The sequence below is a fragment of the Molossus molossus genome, unplaced genomic scaffold, assembly GCF_014108415.1.
Source record: "Molossus molossus isolate mMolMol1 unplaced genomic scaffold, mMolMol1.p scaffold_m16_p_3, whole genome shotgun sequence".
Taxonomy (NCBI): Eukaryota; Metazoa; Chordata; class Mammalia; order Chiroptera; family Molossidae; genus Molossus; species Molossus molossus.
Window position 1 is genome coordinate 99,284,126 of NW_023425366.1, and position 18,995 is coordinate 99,303,120.

The 18,995-nt window shown below is 38.0% G+C and overlaps 1 protein-coding gene across 3 annotated transcripts in view; it reads right to left on the bottom strand.

Moving 5' to 3' along the window:
• BAZ1B (bromodomain adjacent to zinc finger domain 1B) overlaps positions 1 to 18,995 on the bottom strand; it is a 92,254-nt gene that overhangs the window by 60,477 nt on the left and 12,782 nt on the right. For all 3 annotated transcript variants that reach the window (XM_036279254.1, XM_036279255.1, XM_036279256.1), the window contains exons 2-4: positions 15,926 to 16,042; positions 9,675 to 9,819; positions 2,391 to 2,592 (exon numbers count right to left, since the gene is read on the bottom strand). In XM_036279254.1, coding sequence (XP_036135147.1) covers positions 2,391 to 2,592; positions 9,675 to 9,819; positions 15,926 to 16,042 — 464 coding nt within the window. The remainder of the gene's footprint in view (positions 1 to 2,390; positions 2,593 to 9,674; positions 9,820 to 15,925; positions 16,043 to 18,995) is intronic.

Consider the following 18,995-nt stretch of genomic DNA (forward strand, 5'->3'; position numbering starts at 1 on the left):
ACCTCGGTTGCAGTTTGTCCCCGGCCCTGGTTGGTCGTGTGGGTGGCAGCCACTCGATGTGTCCCTTTCACATCGATGTTTCCCTCTCTCTCTCTTCCTCTCTCTCCCTCCCACTCTGTCTGTACAAAAAATGGAAAAATGTCCTCGAATGAGGATATAAAAAAAAAAAGGACTAGAAAGAATGTGACTTGTGCCTTGGCTGGTGCAAGAGGCAAACAATAGCTGTGTCTCTCTCCCATTGATGTCTGTCTCTCTCTCCCAACTCCCTCCCTTCCACTCTCTCTAAAAATCAATGGAAAAATATCCTTGGATGAGAACTAACCAAAACAAAAAAAAAGAGCAGATCTAAGACCTTAAAAAAAAAGGATAAGATTTATTCAGAGACTGAAAATAATGAGGTAAGGGTGAATATAATCTAAAGTATAGTAACAAAATCAGGCTAAAGAGGTAAGTAGGGGATAAATTATAAAGAGTCTTGTATACGGTTTAAAGAAATTAAAATATGTCTTTTGGGCACTAGGGAAACAAAGGGTTTTTGGTCTAGCTAACCAGATGTATATTTTGGAAAGATCACTAGTGTGAAAAAACTAAGTTAGAAAATGAATAAAATGAAAAGATGACACTGAAAATAAGGAAATCAGAAGACACAACGCTAAACATCTGAATTAATGTAACTGGAATGGAAAAGGAAAGAATTAAGAGGTATTAGAAGACAAACTTGATAATCAACTAGATGTGGGAATGTTAATAGTTTCTAAGTTTTCTGTCTTCTGGACAGAGTAGATAAAACTGAGTAAGAGGGCCCTGGCCAGTTTGGCTCAACGGTTGGAGCATCGACCTGTGGACCAGAGAGTCCCGGGTTCAGTTCCCACTGGGCCCTAGCGGCTAGGGGCATGTACCAAAAAAAAAAAAAAACTAAGTAAGAGAATATTAATACTAGGGTTCTTGTTTACTTACTTTGGGGAGACAACAAAGACTGAGGTGATTAATTTAGCTTTACATGTGTTAAACTTGAATTGCCTGGGTCATACAAAGTAAGAAACTAAACTGACCTAGGTTTGAGAATCATCATCCTATACACAGATTGAGTTTAAAATCCCGACATGGCCTGGCTGGTGTGGCTCAGTGGTTGAGCATTTGTAGACCCATGCACCAAGAGATCACTGGTTCGATTCCTGGTCAGGGTGCCTGACTGGCTTTCAGGCTTGCTTCCCAGTGGGGGTCATGCAGGAGCGAGCCAATCGATGTTTCTATCTCACATTGATGTTTCTATCTCTCCCCCCCCCCCCCAAAAAAATCAATAAAAACATTTTAAAAATAAGTAAAAAGGCAGAACAAAAACCCTATGAAAAGAATCTAAGGAACAGCCCTGGCCTATGTGGCTCAGTAGTGTCAGCCTGTGGACCAAAGGGTTATGGGTTTGATTCTAATCAAGGGCATGTACCTGGGTCGCAGCTTTGATTCCCAGCCCCAGTAGTGAGGCAACCAATTCATGTGCCTCTCTCACATTTATGTCTCTCTCTTCTTCCTTTCCATTCTCTCTTAAAAAAATCAATGGAAAAATATCCTCAGGTGAGGATTAACAAAATAAGTAAATAAATAAATAAAAACATCTGCACTAATACAAAACATCTGGAAAAACAGAATGAAAACACAGAGAGCATAGCCCTCTAATGTAATATTCTAATTTAATCTGTGTATGTAACACTTAAATGTGAGATAAGATTTGATCCTCTAACAGTCATAGGAAGGAGGATCAATATACACAAATCCTTTAAGTGCTCAGATTTTAAGACAGAAGGAATATATTCCAGTCAAATTCTTTATTTTTTTTTTAACAAAGGCTTCAGAGGCTGAATAATTTTCTCAATGGGCAATGTCTCAGTTCTTCAATTTTCTAAACAGTATTTTTAGAACCACCAAGTCCCAAAAAATTATATTCAGACATCATGTTTCAAAATTCTGGCAGCTCCCATGTGGGAGGGACTTGAGTTATAGAATATAGATAAAAGGAAGTATCTTAAAATCACCACAATTGGTTTGCAAGGTGAAGAGAAGTAGAGATTAGAATTTGCCCCTCCTACTCTGACTCCCTCAAGACACACACATATTTTCCAACTTAAAGAGAAAATGAAAGCAAATTTTCTTTACCATCTTGAGTAGCTAGGTATGTGCACACAGATTTCTAACAAGAGGAAATGACTTTCCACGGTTCTTAACTGTGTAGGGAGATTTAAGTCTTGATTTGTTTTGTGCATATTTTAAGTTGCTTTCTTCACAAAAGGCATAGCTGTGTAGCTACAAAACTCGATTACAAAATTAATTGCTGGAGACCTCAAAAAGGTCTGTGTATAGTAAGAGCAACATAGGAAAGCTAGTATCATACATACTAATATTCTCTCTTCTCCCTTCATCCTCTTTTAAAATTGCTTCCTTTTTCTGATGCTCCTGAGCAATTTGGCTAGAATTCTCTTTGTCACTTGAGGGAGAATCACAGGCACCATCAGATTTCTTCTCAGTGGCCTCTTCATCCACTTTCTCCAAAGGATGAATCTTCACAATCCTCACCTTGAGCATTTTTTCCTTCCCAACCTAGAGAGACAGGAGTGAGAATCAAAGATAATAAATAAGAACTAGAAAACCTGAAGATAATGCTTAGAATATATTATCCAATATACATTCCACCCCACTTAAAAAAACTCTAAATACCAACCAAGTAGAGTGATTTTTCCAATTTTATTTCTGACTTTTATGTTAAAAAATGACATTTCTTCCCCGATTTAATTACTTTATTCTTTTTCTACAACAGCTATGTTTCTTTTTTATATTCTTCAATTACAGTTAACATTCAAAATTATATTAGTTTCAGGTGTATAGCACAGTGATTAGATTAGATATTTATATAATTTACAAAGTGATCCCCTGATAAGTCCAGTACCCACCTGACACCATACATAGTTATTACAATATTATTGACTATATTCCCTATTGACTTTACACCCCTGTAATTATTCTGTAACTGCCAATTTCTACTTTTAAGCCCTTCACCTTTTTCACCCAGTAAAATATGACATCTTAAAAAATGATCACAATCTAGTTTATAATTCATGTACCAATGCATTAAAACTAAAGGACAATCACTGCACAGACCTCAGATATGTGTAAATACAGTTCAAGAATTTCCATTGTATAAAAAAATCAACTCTACATATGGATATCCAACTATTCCAGAACCACCTATTGAAAAGACTACCTTTTCTTCACTTAATTGCCTTTCAACCTGTATCAAACATCAGTAGTGTGTATGTGTGCCTGTGTCTATTTCTGGATGCTATTCTGTTCCCCTCATCTATTTGTCTATCTTTATACCAATTTTACACCATCTTAATGCTTTAAAACTTGAAGGCTCAAAATCAGACGATATTAGTTCTCTAACCTGCAACCCAGGTAACATGTCCTTCACCAGGAATCAAACTCGAGATCCATCAGTGCATGGGCCAACACTCTAACCACAGAGCCACATCAGTCAAGGCAAGCATTTAATATTTTCTGATTATTGAAATAGTATTGCTTTGGCCTGGCTGGTGTGGCTCAGTGGTTGAGCACTGACCCATGCATCTGTAGGTAACCAATTCGATTCCCATTCAGAGCAGAAGCCCACTTTGTGGGTCAAATACCCAGTGGGAAGGGGGGGGAGGCATGCAGGAGGCGGCCAATCAATGTTCTTTCTCATTGATGTTTTCATCTCTCTCTCCCTCTCTCTCTAAAATCAATAAAGAAAATACATAGTATTGCTTTGTTAAATTTAAAATTGTTTGTTGCTAAACACATAGAAATAAATGCAAATTGGTTTTTGTTTCTTTATCTTGTATCCTGCCATTTATTAATTCTGATAGCTTTTATGGTAGACTCCATTAGCTTGTTACATAGACAATCATATCTGGAATAAAGATCATTTTACTTCTTCCTTTGAAATTTGGATGACTTTTATTTCTTTTTCTTTCTTTCTTTCATTTTTTTTTTTTTTATCCTCACCAGAGGACATTTTTCCATTTTTTGTTCAGGTAGAGTGGGAGGGGGAGAGAGGAACAGAGAGAGAGAAACATCAATGTGAAGGGACACATCGAGTGGTTGCCACCCACACGACTAACCAAGGCCGGGGACAAACTGCAACCGAGGTACGTGCCCTAAGCGGGAACCGAACCCGGGTCTCTCAGGACTGCAGGCCGACGCTCTAATCGCTGAGCCAAACCGGCCAGGGCTCTTTCATTGTTTTTGTTTATCCTCACCCGAGTATATTTTTCCATTGATTTTTTTAGATAGAGTGGAAGAGAAGGAGAGAGGGAGGAACAGAGGAAGGGAGGGGAAAGAAAACAGACAGAGACATGGATGTGAGAGAGACACAGTGATTGGTTGCACAACCCCAATCAGGGACAGGGATCAAACCCGAAATCCTTCAGTCCACAGGCAATGCTCTAATCGCTGAGCCAAACTGGCTAGGGCTATTTCTTTTTCTTGACATACTACACTGGTCAGACCCTTCAATACAATGTTAAATAGATTAGGAAAGAAGATACTCAGTATTTTACCATTAGGTATGATGCTAACTGAGGGTAATTCTATAAATAACTGTTGGATTGAAAAAGATTCTGTTTTTGCTGAATGTTTTTATTAGAAATCAATGCTGGATTTTTCCAATGCCTTTTGTATGTAATTGAGAATGATCATGTAGCAATAAAAATTACAAGTTTAAGATAAGTTTTCATTCCCAGGATAAACTTTATTTGTTCCTAATGTATTATCCTTTTAATACAAAGTTGCTTTCATCTGCTAAAATTTTTATTAGAATTTTTACATCTATATTCATAAGGGATTTGTGTGTGTGTGTGTGTGTGAACAGAAAATTTTTTTCTTAGTCTGTAATTTTTTCTTGTAATGTGTTTATGTGGTTTTGTATCAGTGTAATGCTGATCTCATAAAATGAATCACGAAGAATTCCTTCTCTTCTATTTTCTGGAAGAGCCTGAATAGAATTGGTGTTATTTCTTCCCTAAATTTTTGGTAGAATTCACCAATGAAGACATTTGGGCCTGCAGTTTATTTTGTAGGATGATTTTAACTACAAATTCAATTTCTTTAATAGTTACAGGGCTCTGTTTCTGTTTCTTCTTAAGAGGGTTTTGGTAGTTTGTATCTTTCAAGGAATTTGTCCATTTCACTTAAGTTGTCAAATTTATTGCTCATACTATATTCCCTTATTATCCTATCAATGTCAATAAGACTATGTAGTGATATTACCTCTGTAATTCTTCATATTGGTTCATTTGTTTCTCCTCTTTTTTTCCCTGAGTTTGGCTAGAGGTTTATTGGTTTTATTATTCTTCAAATTAGCTTTTAGTTTCATTAATTTTTTTCTCTATGATTTTCCTGTTTTCTATTTTATTTCCACTCTGATTTTTATTAATTCCTTTGGATTTGTCTTTTCTTATTTCTTTTAATTTCTAAATTTATTTTTTTACTTAAGTATAGCTGGTTTACAATACTATATTGGTTATATTAGTTTCAGATGTACAACACAGTGATTCAACATTCTTACACTCCACGATGTGATCACCTCACCAATTCCAGCAATCATCTGTCACCATGCAAACCCATCACAATATTATCAACTATATTTCCCCTACCCACTTCTCCCATTTCCCTCACTCCCTCCCCCTCTGGCAACCATCCCTTTGGTCTCTATTTCTATGAATCTGTTTTTGTTTTGTTCATTTGTTTAGCTTTTGGGTTCCACATATAAGTGAAGCTATATAGTATTTGTCTCTCTCCACTTGACTTTATTTATAATACCCTGTAGATTAATTCATATTGTCACATTTTCCTTCCTTTTTTTTTTACGTGCCCCTAGCAGGAACCGAACCCGGGACTCTCTGGTCCACAGGCCAACGCTCAACTGCTGAGCCAAACTGGCCAGGGAAACATTTTCCTTATTTCTTAAGGTAGACATGTTAAGTTCAATGATTTGAGACCTTACTTTTTTTAACATAGGTGTTTCGTGTTATACATTTCTCTTAAGCACTACAATAAGCAACATCTCACAAATTTTAGTGTTTTCATTCGCATTCTGTTCAAATATTTTCTAATTTCCCTTTTGCTTTCTTCTTTAATCTATGAGTAAGTTAAAGAGTGTTATTTAGTTTTGAATTATTTGCAGTTTCCAGATATCTGTTATTGATGTCTAATTTAATTCCATTTTAGTCAGAATATATACTTAGTATGATTAGAGCCCTTTTAAAAAAAAATTTTTTTTTTGGTCCGGCCAGTGTGGCTCAGAGGTTGAGCCTCGACCTATACACCAAGAGGTCGCCAGTTCGATTCCCAATCAAGACACATGCCCAGGTTGTGGGCCCAATCCCCAGAGCGGGGCAACGAGCCACACTAGCTGGGCAATTATTATTATTTTTTTAATCCTCACCCGAGGATATTTTTCCACTGACTTTTTTTTCAGATAGAGTGGAAGAGAGGGAGGAAAAGAGAGAAAGAGAAACATCGACGTGAGTGAGATACATTGATTGGTTGATTGGTTGCCTCCTGCATTAGGGATCAAACCTGCAACCAAGACCAGGAATCAAACCTGTGACTCTGGTTGGTGGGCCAACACTCTAACTGCTGAGCAAACTGGTCTGGGCAGCAGCTCTGTTTTTAATTTTTGAGGAATCTCCATACTATTTTCCATAGTAACTGCATTGATTTACAATCCCACCAACAGTGCACAAAGGCTCCCTTTTCTCCACATCCTCGCCAGCACTTGTTATTTATTGATGATAGCCACTGTGACAGGTGTGACAGGCTCATTGTTTTAACTTGTATTTTCCTGATGATTAGTGATGTTGAGACTTTTCATGTCTGTTGGCCATCTGTATATCCTCTTGGGAGCAATGTCCAAGTACTCTGCCTTTTTTAATTGAATTGCTTGTTTTTTTTGTATTAAGTTGTATGAGTTCCTTATATATTTTGAGTATTAACCCCTTATGGATGTATCATTTGATAATATCTTATCCCATTTAGTAGGCTGTCTTTTCATTTTGTTAATGGTTTCCTTTGTTTTGCAAAATCATTTTATTTTGATGTAGTCCCATGTGTTTCTTCTATTTGTTTCCCTCACTGGAGAAAATATATCCAGCCCTGGTCGGGTAGTTCAATTGGTTGGAGAATCATCTCAATGCTCCAGAATTGTGGGTCTGATTCCTGGTCAAGGCATAAATAAATGGAAAAATAATGCTGATGCTTTTTTCCTCTTTCTTTAACTCTCCCTTCCTCTCTCTAAAATCAATTTAAATAAAAGAAAATAGCCCTGGCCCTGGCTGGTTTGGCTTAGCGGGTACAGTGTTGGCCCGTGGACCAGAGTTGTGGGTTCAATTCTGGTAAGGGCACATACCTCAGTTGCAGTTCGGTCTCCAGCCCTGATTGGGGTCATGCGGGAAATAACCGATCGATGTGTCTCTCTCGCATTGATGGTTCTCTCTCCCTCCCTCCCACTCTATCCGAAAATATACAGAAAAGTATCCTCAGGTGAGGATCTTAAAAAAAATAATAAATAAATAAATATCCAAAAAGTCATTGTGAAGAGTGATGTCAAAGAGTTTACTGCCTATGTTTTTGTCTAGGCATTTTATTAGTTCAAGTCTAACATTTAAGTCTTTTAAATCCATTTTTAGTTTATCTTTATATATGGTGTAAGAAAGTGGTCCAGTTTCATTTTTTAGATGTATCTGCCGAGCTTTGCCAACACCATTTATTGAAGAAACTCTCTTTACCCCATGGTATATCCTTGCCTCCCTTGTTGTTGACATAAGCAAGTAATTATTTCTGGGCGCTCTATTCTATTTCATTGATCTATATACCTGTGTTTATGCCAGTACCATACTATTCTGATTATTGTAGATTTGTAGTATAGTTTGACATCAGGAAGCATGATACCACCCACTTTGTTCTCTTTTAAGATTTCTTTGTCTATGTGGGGTCTTTTGTGGTTCCATATAAATTTCAGGATTAGTTGTCCTGATTCTGAGAAGAATGTCACTGGCATTTTAATAGGGATTGCACTGCATCTGTATATTACTTTAGATAGTAAGGATATTTTAACATGTTAATCCTTCCAATCCATGAGCAAAGTATATCCTTCCATTTATTTGTATCTTGTTCAATTTCTTTTTTCAATGTCTTCTAGTTTTCAGAATACAGGTCTTTCACCTTCTTGGTTAAGTTTATTCATAGGTACTTTATACTTTCTGATGTAATTGTACATGAGATTGTTTTCTTCTAATCATTCATTATTGGTGTGTAGAAACACATCATTCAATTTTATTGAAATCGTTTATTAATTCTAATAATTTTTTGGTGGAATCTTAAGGGTTTTCTATACATAGTATGTCATTTGTAGATAATGAGAGTTTTACTTCTTCCTTCCCAATTTAGATGCCTTTTATTGTTTGACTGCTGTGGATTTCCACTACTGTGTTGACTATGAGTGATAAGAGTGGGCATCCTTGTCTTGCTTCTGTTATTTGAGGAACGGCTTTCAGCTTTTCACCACTGAGTATGATAGTAGCTATGGATTTGCCACATGTGGCCTTTATTATGTTGAGATGTTCCTTCAGTACCAGTTTTGTTGAGAGTTTTTATCATAAAAGGATGTTGAATTCTGTCAAATGCTTTCTCTTCATCTATTGAAATGATCATATTGTTTCTAACCTTTATTTTGTTAATGTAATATATTACAATGATTGATGTATGGATGTTGAACCATCATTGTATCCCTGAGATGAATTCTATTTGGTCATTGTGTATAATTCTCTTGATGCATGGTTGAATTCAGTCTGCTAATATTTTGTTGAAAGTTTCTGCATGTATATTCATCAAAGATATTGGCCTATAAATTTTCCTTTTATTATAATGTCTTTATGTGGTTTTGGTATCAAGGTAATGCTGGTTTCATAAAATGAGTTTGAAAGCCTTCTTACTCTTCAATTTTTAGAAACAGTTCAAGAATAAGTAATTTTAATTTAGGTTAAAGTATGAAAATTACCGGCCACTGATAGATACTTCATTACACATAACTGAAATCACTCATAATTCATATAACAATCTAAACAATCTATTTAAATATCTGAGCCTGGTCCTGGCCGGTTTGGGTCAGCAGTTAAGAGCGTCAGCCTGCAGTCCAGAAAGACCCGGATTCAGTTCTCGCTAAGGGCACGTACCTCAATTGCAGTTTGTCCCTCGCCCTGGTTAAGTCGGGAGGGTGGCAACCACTTGATGAGTCTCTTTCTCGTCAATGTTTCTTTCTCTCTTTCTCTCCCCCGCCCCCCACTCTATCTGAACAAAATATGGGAAAATGTCCTGGGGTGAGGATAAAAAAAAATTAAAAATAAAATAAATAAATAAATAAATATCTGAGCCTGTTTACTACCTCAATGTTCTGTGCAGATTCTACAAGACATGTTGTAAAATGACTAGCCTAGTATTCTAAAATTTGGTCCTTACATTTGAAGTAGAGAAGACTTCACAAAACAGTTTCATACACACAGAAATACATTCTGTACTCTATGCTCAAACCTTGACATATGCTTAGTGAGTCAAATCACTTTTTTTTTTAAAAAATAGGCACTTACCTCAAAGTCACACTCTTCTCCCACAGCATATTTGGTCATGATCTCCAACCAAGCAGTATCTACTAACTTCTCTAAGGAGGCTGTGTTATGGTGAACCATTTCCAGAACAAGTTTCTCGTACCAGGCAGGAAACTCTTCCTTCAAACTAAACAAATATATTATTAATTACCAAGAAAATAAAAAAAAAAAAAAACCCTACCCAGAGCTTTAATTCAGATCAACTGAACATTTCTTTAGCAAATACATGCAAGGCACTAGAGAATACAAAAATTAAAAACCATCTGGCACACAAGAAAAAGAAAGAACTTATAAATATCTTTGTCAGACTGACCAGATTAATTTTCTCATCTAGAAAGTGAAAATAATAGGCACATCATTAGTAAGTTTGGTCATTTTGCCATTAGTTTGTTTTTGCAGTAGACTTCCCTTTTTAGGTGTGAATTATTTATTCATAGCCTTTTCCCATCTTTTAGTGAGGGCATCATAAATGCTTCACAGCCTTTTCCCATCTTTTAGTTAGGATACCATAATGTGTATTATGTCTGAATCAATAATGCTTTCATAAGCATTCATTCATTTAGTTCTCATAACACCTTATGAGATATCTAGAATTTTCGTTTTATGGATAAGAAAAGTCAGTCAGGAAGAGTTAACATATTAGAACCATGACTTGAACTCCAAAGCCTTTGAAGTAAAACCATGATGTATCACTTTTAACTTACTAAACTAGCAAAAAAGAACTTTAATTATAATATCCAATATGAGCAAATGAATAGTGTAAAATAACACTCATATATTGCTGATAGCCTGTTTCATCTCTTTTAAAAAGCAGTCTGATGTCCTGGCCGGTTTGCCTCAGCAGTCAGAGCATAAGCCCACGGACCAGGGAGTCCCAGGTTTGGTTCCGGTCAAGGGTACATACCTCAGTGTCAATTTGTCCCCAGCTCTGGTTAGGGCCCTGTGGGAGGCAGCCACTCAATGTGACCCTTTCATGTCTATGTTTCCCCATCCCCCTCTTTCTTCCTCTCTTTCCTTCCCACTCTATCTGGACAAAAATGAAAGAAAAAAAAAGTCCTTGGGTGAAGATAAAAAACATAAAAACCAGTTTCAGCCCTGGCCGGTTTGGCTCAGTGGTTAGTGTGTTGGCCCACGGACCAATGAGTCACGGGTTCAATTCCAGTCAAGGGCACATACCCTGATTGCAGTTCATTCCCGGCCATGGTTGGGGTCATGCGGGAGGCAACCAGTGGAGGTGTCTCTCTCACATCAATGTTTCTCTCTCTCTCCCTTTCTCCCTCTCTCTCCTTCACTCTATCTGAACAAAAATGGAGAAAGTGTCCTCAGGTGAGGATTAAAAAAAAAAAGGCAGTCTAAAACCAATTATCAAAACCATCATATGTACACAAAGATATTCTTATTGGTCACAGAAAATAAGAAGCAATCTTAACAGATAGGCCCGGCTGGTACGGCTTAGTGGAATGAGCATCATCCCACAGACTGAGATGCCTCAGTACAATTCCCAGTCAGGGTACATGCCTGGGTTGTGGGTTCGATCCCCAGGAGGGGGACGTGCAGGGGGCAGCCGATCAATCTCTCTCCCACATTGATGTTTCACTCTCTCTCCTTTACTCTCTCTAAAAAAAATCAGTAAAAACATATTTAGCCCTGGCAGGTTTGGCTCAGCAGTTAGAGTGTCAGCCCACGGACCCATGAGTCATGGGTTCGATTCTGGTCAAGGGCAAATGCCTCAGTTGCAGTTTGGCCCTGGTCGGGGTCGTGCGGGAGGCAACCAGTTGATGTTTCTCTCTCTCTCCTCTCACCCTTCCTCCCTCCTTCCCTCCCTCCCACTGTATCTGATGATAAAGAGAAAAATCTCAGGTGAGAATTAAGGAAAAATTTTTTCTTTTGTTTTAATTAAAAAGAACCTTAACGGGTAGTCATTAGATTCCAATTCTGACCAAAGTTTAATAATATTTGTGCTGTGCGCGAAGGGGAGGATTAGGCATGAGAACATTCATGCAAATGCAAGTATTTGGTTTATTTTCATATTACAATATTCTCAATAATTTTCTGTGCTGTTCATGACTACAAATGTTTCATCAACTGATTGCTAGACTTAAAATCTTTTATCATACTCCCTTACAATTAAATAACCCACCGTATTTTCTCATATTCCCTAGTCACAATCAGTAAGACTCTACTCTCCCTGCCTTTGTTAAGGCTGTTACCTTTGTCCTCTCCTCACTGTCCTCCTTCTCAGCTTAATCATCCTTCCAAGATATCTCAATTTCACGAGACCTTTCTTGAACCCTATAAAATTCACTCTTTCCATTATGCCTCCCAGTCACTTGATTTTAACACTTCATTGTCTACGGTTATTTCTGAGAAGTAAAGTTGGACATGATGTTCAGATTCTTTTACTAACTCTGTATTATTTAGTCTTATAACCAGTATGCATTGCTTTTATAAAAACAAATTCCTACTTTAAATAAAAACTGTAAAACTTCAGTCTTTTTCAATCATTTCTTCCACCGCCCCCTACACTGTTAGCTATCAAATCACATAATACATTCCCCAAAAAGTGTCCTTAAGAACTTCCCTCTGATGTAATCTGTTCCAAGGTCAAATAAGTTTGAAACCCGTAAGAGTAAACCAAGCTAAAGTTTCTTTACTACAGGTCTTCTGAAAAATCTTTAACACACTAGTATGCATTGTGACTTTTCAAGAACAGGTATATAGTGTTTCCAAAGTTATGGCCAAAAAACCCCCTCTTTTCAGGAAGAATTAGAGAATCTACCTCGTTCTCTCTCTTCCCAACAATATCATGATTCCCTACCTGAACAGTAACCTAGCTAGCCTACATACAGACTTCACACCTGCCTCTTCCTTTTCTAACTCATCCTACACACTTCTTCCGGATTACTCTTCTCAATGTCCAACTTCAATTATCAAAACTGTCAGGCTCGGCCGCTGTGGCTCACTGGTTGAGCGCAACCCATGCACCAAGAGGTCGCTGGTTCAATTCCCAGTCAGGGCACATGCCCAGGTTGTAGGTACAATCCCCAGTGTGGGGCATGCAGGAGACAGCCAATCAATGTTCTCTCTCATTGATGGTTTTTTCTCTCTCTCTCCCTCTCCCTTCCTCTCTCTCTCAAATCAATAAAGGAAAAAAATCTTGAAAAAAAAAAACTGTTATATGTTCCTCTCCTGTTCAAAATCACTGTTGTCCTCATACTGTTCACTGAATTAAATACAACTGTCTCAACTTGTCTTCTATGAATTGACACAAATTCCTACAAATGTCACTGTCTTCATAAAGCTTCCTAAGCTTTCCCTAACAACTACAAGTTAGTCTCTTTTTGTCTCAAAACCATACAGAGACGAAGTAGTATTGTCTCTATTTGCAAAGAGTAAATAGTACATGCTTATATGGTGCAGAGGATTGTGCCTAGTACAGTAACCAATTCAAGAATAAAATATGAGAGCTGCCCTCAAGAAGTTTACAGGTTACTGTAAGAGGCAGCAATAACCCATAGGTCAAATCCAGTCTGCTACTAGTTTTTATGAATAAAATTTTATTGGAACATACTCACTCCCATTCATTTATGTATTATTATCTATGGCTGTTTCCACTGTACAACTTCAGAATTAAACAGCTGAGAAAAAGACTACGTGGTCCACAAACCCTAAAATATGTACTAACTGGCACTATACAAAAAATGGTGACCAACCCCTGGTCTAATATACTAAAAATGGCATATACACAAATACACTAATCTAAAACAGAATGAGGTAAGTGACCCAAGCAAAGAAAAAACAGGTACCAGGTTAACAAACTTGACTAATTATTAGTCAGTGCTAGAAGCCATACCTAGAACCCAAATCTCAACTAAATCCAATGTTCTGTTACATCAGCAAAAGAACAGAATTAAATAATCTCCACTTATCTATCAGGAGAAGTCAATGAGAAGTCAACAGAAAAATCTTCTATTCCAAATTCCCAAAAATGTCATTGATCACACCTAGTTTCTACTTATGCTTTACATGATCCTACTGCACAAATTCTGAGTGTTTTCTTTGAAGGAATACCCAGACAAGTAGGCATTTTTGAATACAGACAGGATTTTATAAGACTCCTCATTCAGCCCTGGCTGGTGTGGTTCAGTTGGCTGAGCATGTTCTCATATACCAAAAGATTGCCAGCCATTTTGATCCTGGTCAGGGCACATGCCCAGGTTTGGGGGTTCCATCCTCAGTAGGGGGCATGCAGGAGGCAGCCAATCACTATTTCTCTCCTGCTCCCTTCCTCTCTCTCTAAAATTAATAAAAACATTATTTTTTTAAAAAGACTCCTCATGCCCTGGCCAGTTTGGCTCAGCGGTTCAAGCGTCGGCCTGCGGTCCAGAGAGATCCAGGTTCGGTTCCCGCTAAGGGCATGTACTTCAGTTGCAGTTTGTCCCCAGCCCTGGTTGGGTCAAGTGGGTGGCAGCCACTCGATGTGTCCCTTTCACATCGATGTTTCTCTCTTTCTCTTCCTCTCTCTCCCTCACACTCTGTTTGAATAAAAAATGAAAAATGTCCTCAAGTGAGGATAAAAAATAAATTTAAAAAAATAAAAAGACTCATTCAACTACCTCAACTTAGATAAATGGTCTTCAAACTGTGTATTTATTTTTGATAGCTGCTGTAAATACCGTCTTAAATTTCAAATGACCATAAAAATTTTAAAACTTTCTACTTATTTGCTGCCTCCATATTACTTCTACATCGTATTTGTTTCCATTGCTCAGAACTACATTTTCAAAATATTTACAAGAAAAAAAAAAATAGAGAGCAAAATCAATCAAAAGCCTGGTAAACACCTAAATAAGTATATATAAATAATATATTCTGCCCTGGCTGGTTTGACTCAGCGGTTAGAGCGTCGGCCTGTGGTCTAGAGAAACCCAGGTTCGGTTCCCACTAAGGGCACGTACCTCGATTGCAGTTTGTCCCCGGCTCTGGTTGGGTCATGCAGGTGGCAACCATTCGATGTGTCCCTTTCATGTCGTTTCTCTCTCTCTCTCTCTCTCCCTCCCACCCTATCTGAACAAAAAATGGGCCCTGGCCGGTTTGACTCAGCGGTTAGAGCGTTGGCCTGCGGTCCAGAGAGACCCAGGTTCGGTTCCCGCTAAGGGCATGTACCTCGATTGCAGTTTGTCCCCGGCCCTGGTTGGTCGTGTGGGTGGCAGCCACTCTATGTGTCCCTTTCACATCAATGTTTCTCTCTTCCTCTCTCTCCCTCCCACTCTATCTGAACCAAAAGTGGAAAAATGTTCTCAGGTAAGGATAAAAAAAAAATAATAATAATATATTCCATGGCCGCCATCAACAAATCATCAAACAACAAGTGTTGGCAAGGATGTGGAGAAAAGGGGACTCTAGTACACTGCTGGTGGGAATGCAGAATGGTGAAGCCACTATGGAAAACACTATGGTGTTACCTCAAAAAGTTAAAAATTGAATTGCCATTTGACCCAGTGATCCCACTTCTAGGAATATACCCTAAGAAACCTGAAACACCAATCAGAAGAAATATATGTACCCATGTTCATAGCAGCACTATTTACAATAGCTAAGATCTGGAAACAACCCAAGTGTCCATCAGTAGATGAGTGGATTAAAAAGCTGTGGTACATGTACACAACGGAATACTATGCAGCTGTAAGAAAGAAAGATCTCTTATCCTTTGAGACGGCATGGAAGGACCTGGAGAGTATTATGCTCAGCGAAACAAGCCGAGCAGAGAAAGACAATATCACATGATCTCACTTATTTGTGGAATATAATGAAATAAACAAACTACTGAACAAAATTAACTCACACATGGAGGTGGGGTACAGGCTGACAAGCCTGGGGGGGGGGGGGTTTGTGGGGGAAGAGATAAACCACAGAACTTACATGCACATATGCATGACCAATGAACATAGACAACAAAGCTGGTGATGGCGTGGGGGAGAAGGGGAGGAGGGTGTCAATGGGGGAATAATAAGAAACATCTGTAACAAAAACAAATTAATAAATTAAAAATTAAAAATAATAATAATATATTCCACAAATTTTGTTACTAGCAAAATTCCACTAGGCAAGGGCACTTAGACACCAATACAGTGTCCCATAAATTTTAATACAAATATTGCTTTACAGTCACTATCTCCCCTTTCCTAACAATGTGAAGATGGTGCTAAAAAACCAATGTTTACATTACTTACAGTTCAGCAACTTCCTGTTCCTCCTCCCAGGCCTCCTTGTGTGTTAGCTGACTACTTCCAGTACTCTTACATGTCCAAATGCGCTCACTGTATCTTTCCAAGCGGGCTTCATACTCTCTGTTAGCAGTGGCTCAGGAAAACAATATTCAAGCAACAGAAATAACTAATCCATATCCATAAAATACTTATTATATATGTATTTATAAAAGTATAGTATCCCTAGCCCTGGCCGGTTTGGCTCAGCGGTTAGAGTGTCGGTCTGCAGTGCGGAGACCCGGGTTCGGTTCCCGCTAAGGGCATGTACCTCGGTTGCAGTTTGTCCCCGGCCCTGGTTGGGTTGTGCAGCTGGCAACCACTCGATGTGTCCTTTCCACGTCGATGTTTCTCTCTTTCTCTCTCTCTCCCTCCCTCCCTCCCACTCTATCTGAACAAAATATGGAAAAATGTCCTCAGGTGAGGATTAAAAAATAAAATAAAATAAATAAAAAAATAAAAAGTATAGTATCCTTTCTTTGATACTATATTGATATATATTGAGAGAAAAATTTAAAGTTAGTTTTTGATTGGCAAATTCAAACAAGATGATTAAGACTAAAGTATGATCAGAATGGTCTGTCATGTTTTACAAATAAAAAACATTAATACTTAAGTACAAATGTGATTTCTTCAATTCACCCAAGTTTCATTTCACAAGACTCAAACAGTACTGAAAATTCGTGAGAAAAATAAGGCAAAATAAGACAAAACGTCATAGAGTAAGAATTTAAGGTATGTGAAATTATTACACAACTCAGACAGTCATCAAGTTTAAAAATCAGTTTCACAGTAAGATGAGATGACGAGACCAGTCTCACAGGCAGTTCAGAATAACCTTGTGCATCTGCTAATGATCCATTTACTAAAAGCCATTCAGTCCACCTCAGAAACACCTGCTGACTCTCAGGGTTTAAGAATTTCATAAATCCTAAAAACAATTTTGATATATTTACCCAGTCTTTATGTTATATATAATAACAATACATTCACAAGTCATTTACCAATCATTGTTCAGTCTTTATGAGAGCGATATGGAGGAAGAGGACATCACAGTTATTGCCATACATATGGTAACTTTCTACAACATCCCAAAGGAAATTCACTATCAGCCAGGCACATTCAAATTCAAATGAAAATTAGCTAATTTACTTTTATGCACAGCAACAGATGCTATGCAAAAATAAATTAACACCACAACTAGAGAATAAGCTGCCAATCTCTACTTTCCAAGTGACTTTATTTTATAGTGGTTGAAATAAAAGTATGTAAATAGCACCCTCTGTAATATTAACTGACAACTAAACAAGCAATTCCTTTTTAATATATGAAGATTCTTGATTATCCAGGGTTATCAGCAATTAAAAGACAAACAGGGACAAATACATAGATAATCCAAAATAGTAGTTTTAGCTAGTAGTAAAAGCACCTTCCCCAGATTTGACAAAAACAAAGCAACAAATCTATTTTCCACACTGGCAGTGGTGCTAATATAAAGGATTAAACAAAGTACAGTAACATTAAAACCAGGAGTCAGCCCAGCCAGTATGGTTCAGTGGATTGAAAGGTCCCAGTTCAATTCCAGGTCAGGGCACATCCCCCCAGGGTTTGTGGGCCCAATCCCCAATGGGGGGCATGCAGGAGGCAGTCCGCTGATGTTTCTCTTTCACAGTGATGTTTCTATCTCTCTCTTCCTTCCTCTCTCTATAAAAAAATCGATAAAAACATATTAAAAAAAAAAACAGAAGCCCTTGCCAGTTTGGTTCAGCGGTTAGAGCATCGGCCCATGGTCCAAAGAGACCTGGGTTCAGTTCCTGCTAAGGGCATGTACCTTGGTTGTGGTTTGTCCCCAGCCCTTGTTGGGGTTGTGCGGGTGGCAATCAGTCGATGTGTCTCTCTCTCTCTCTCTCTCTTTCCCTCCCGCTCTATCTGAAGATAAATGCAAAAAAAAAAAAAAAGTCCTCAGGTGAGGATAAAAAAAGAAAACAACAACAACAACAGGAAGTCAGTCTTGGACAGTTTAGCTCAGCAGGTAAAGTGTCAGCCCTTGAATCAAAGGGTCTCGAGTTTGATTCCTGGTCAAGGACACACGTACCTGTGTTGCAGGTTCGACCCTGGCCCCAGTAGAGGTCCTACGGAAGGCAACCAGTCAGTAAATGTGTGGAAACATATCGATGTTTCTCTCCCTCCCTCCCTAAAAATCAATGGAAAAATATCCTCAGGTGAAGATTAACAAAAAATGAATAAAAATAAAAAAATAAAAACTAGGAGTCAGACTTCTATATAAAGTTATCTAAATCCACCCTAGCTGGTGTGGCTCAGTTACTGAACATCATCCCACAGACTAACAGGCCCCAATGCGATTCTCAGTCAGATGCCTGGGGTTTCAGGTTTTACCCCCAGTAGGGGGCGTGCAGAAGGAAGCCAATCAATTATCTCTCTCTCACAATGATGTTTCTATCTCTCCCTTACTCTTTCTCTATTTAAAAAAAAAAAAAAAATCAATAAAAACATATTAGAATCAGTAAGCATGACCTTGGGTGAGAATTTTTTTAAAAAAGAGAAAACAAGCCCTGGCTGGTTTGGCTCAGCAGTCAGAGCACTGGCCTGTAGAACAAGGAGTCGTGGGTTCAATTCCAGGTCAGGGGCACATATCTGGGTTGCAGGTTCAATCCCCAGACCCAGGGGCCATGCAGGAAGCAGCCAGTCAATGTTTCTCCCTCACATCAATGTTTCTCTCTCTCTCCCCCTCTCCCTCCCTTCCACTCTGTCTCAAAATCAATGAAAAAATATTATCAGATGAAGATTAAAAATAAATAAATTGCTTTCTCATTGTAGAAAAAGAGAGAGACATTAAGTTTTTTATTTATGTTATTTTCAAAAGTAGGAATCATGTGCACAGTCTATTCTCCTTGATCTAGATCCATATAATCAACAACATACTGGTATCACCTAGATGCCTCAGTAATACCTCAAACCCAAGTTTTTCTTTTTCTTTTTTTTTTTTTTATCCTCACCCGAGGACATTTTTCCATTT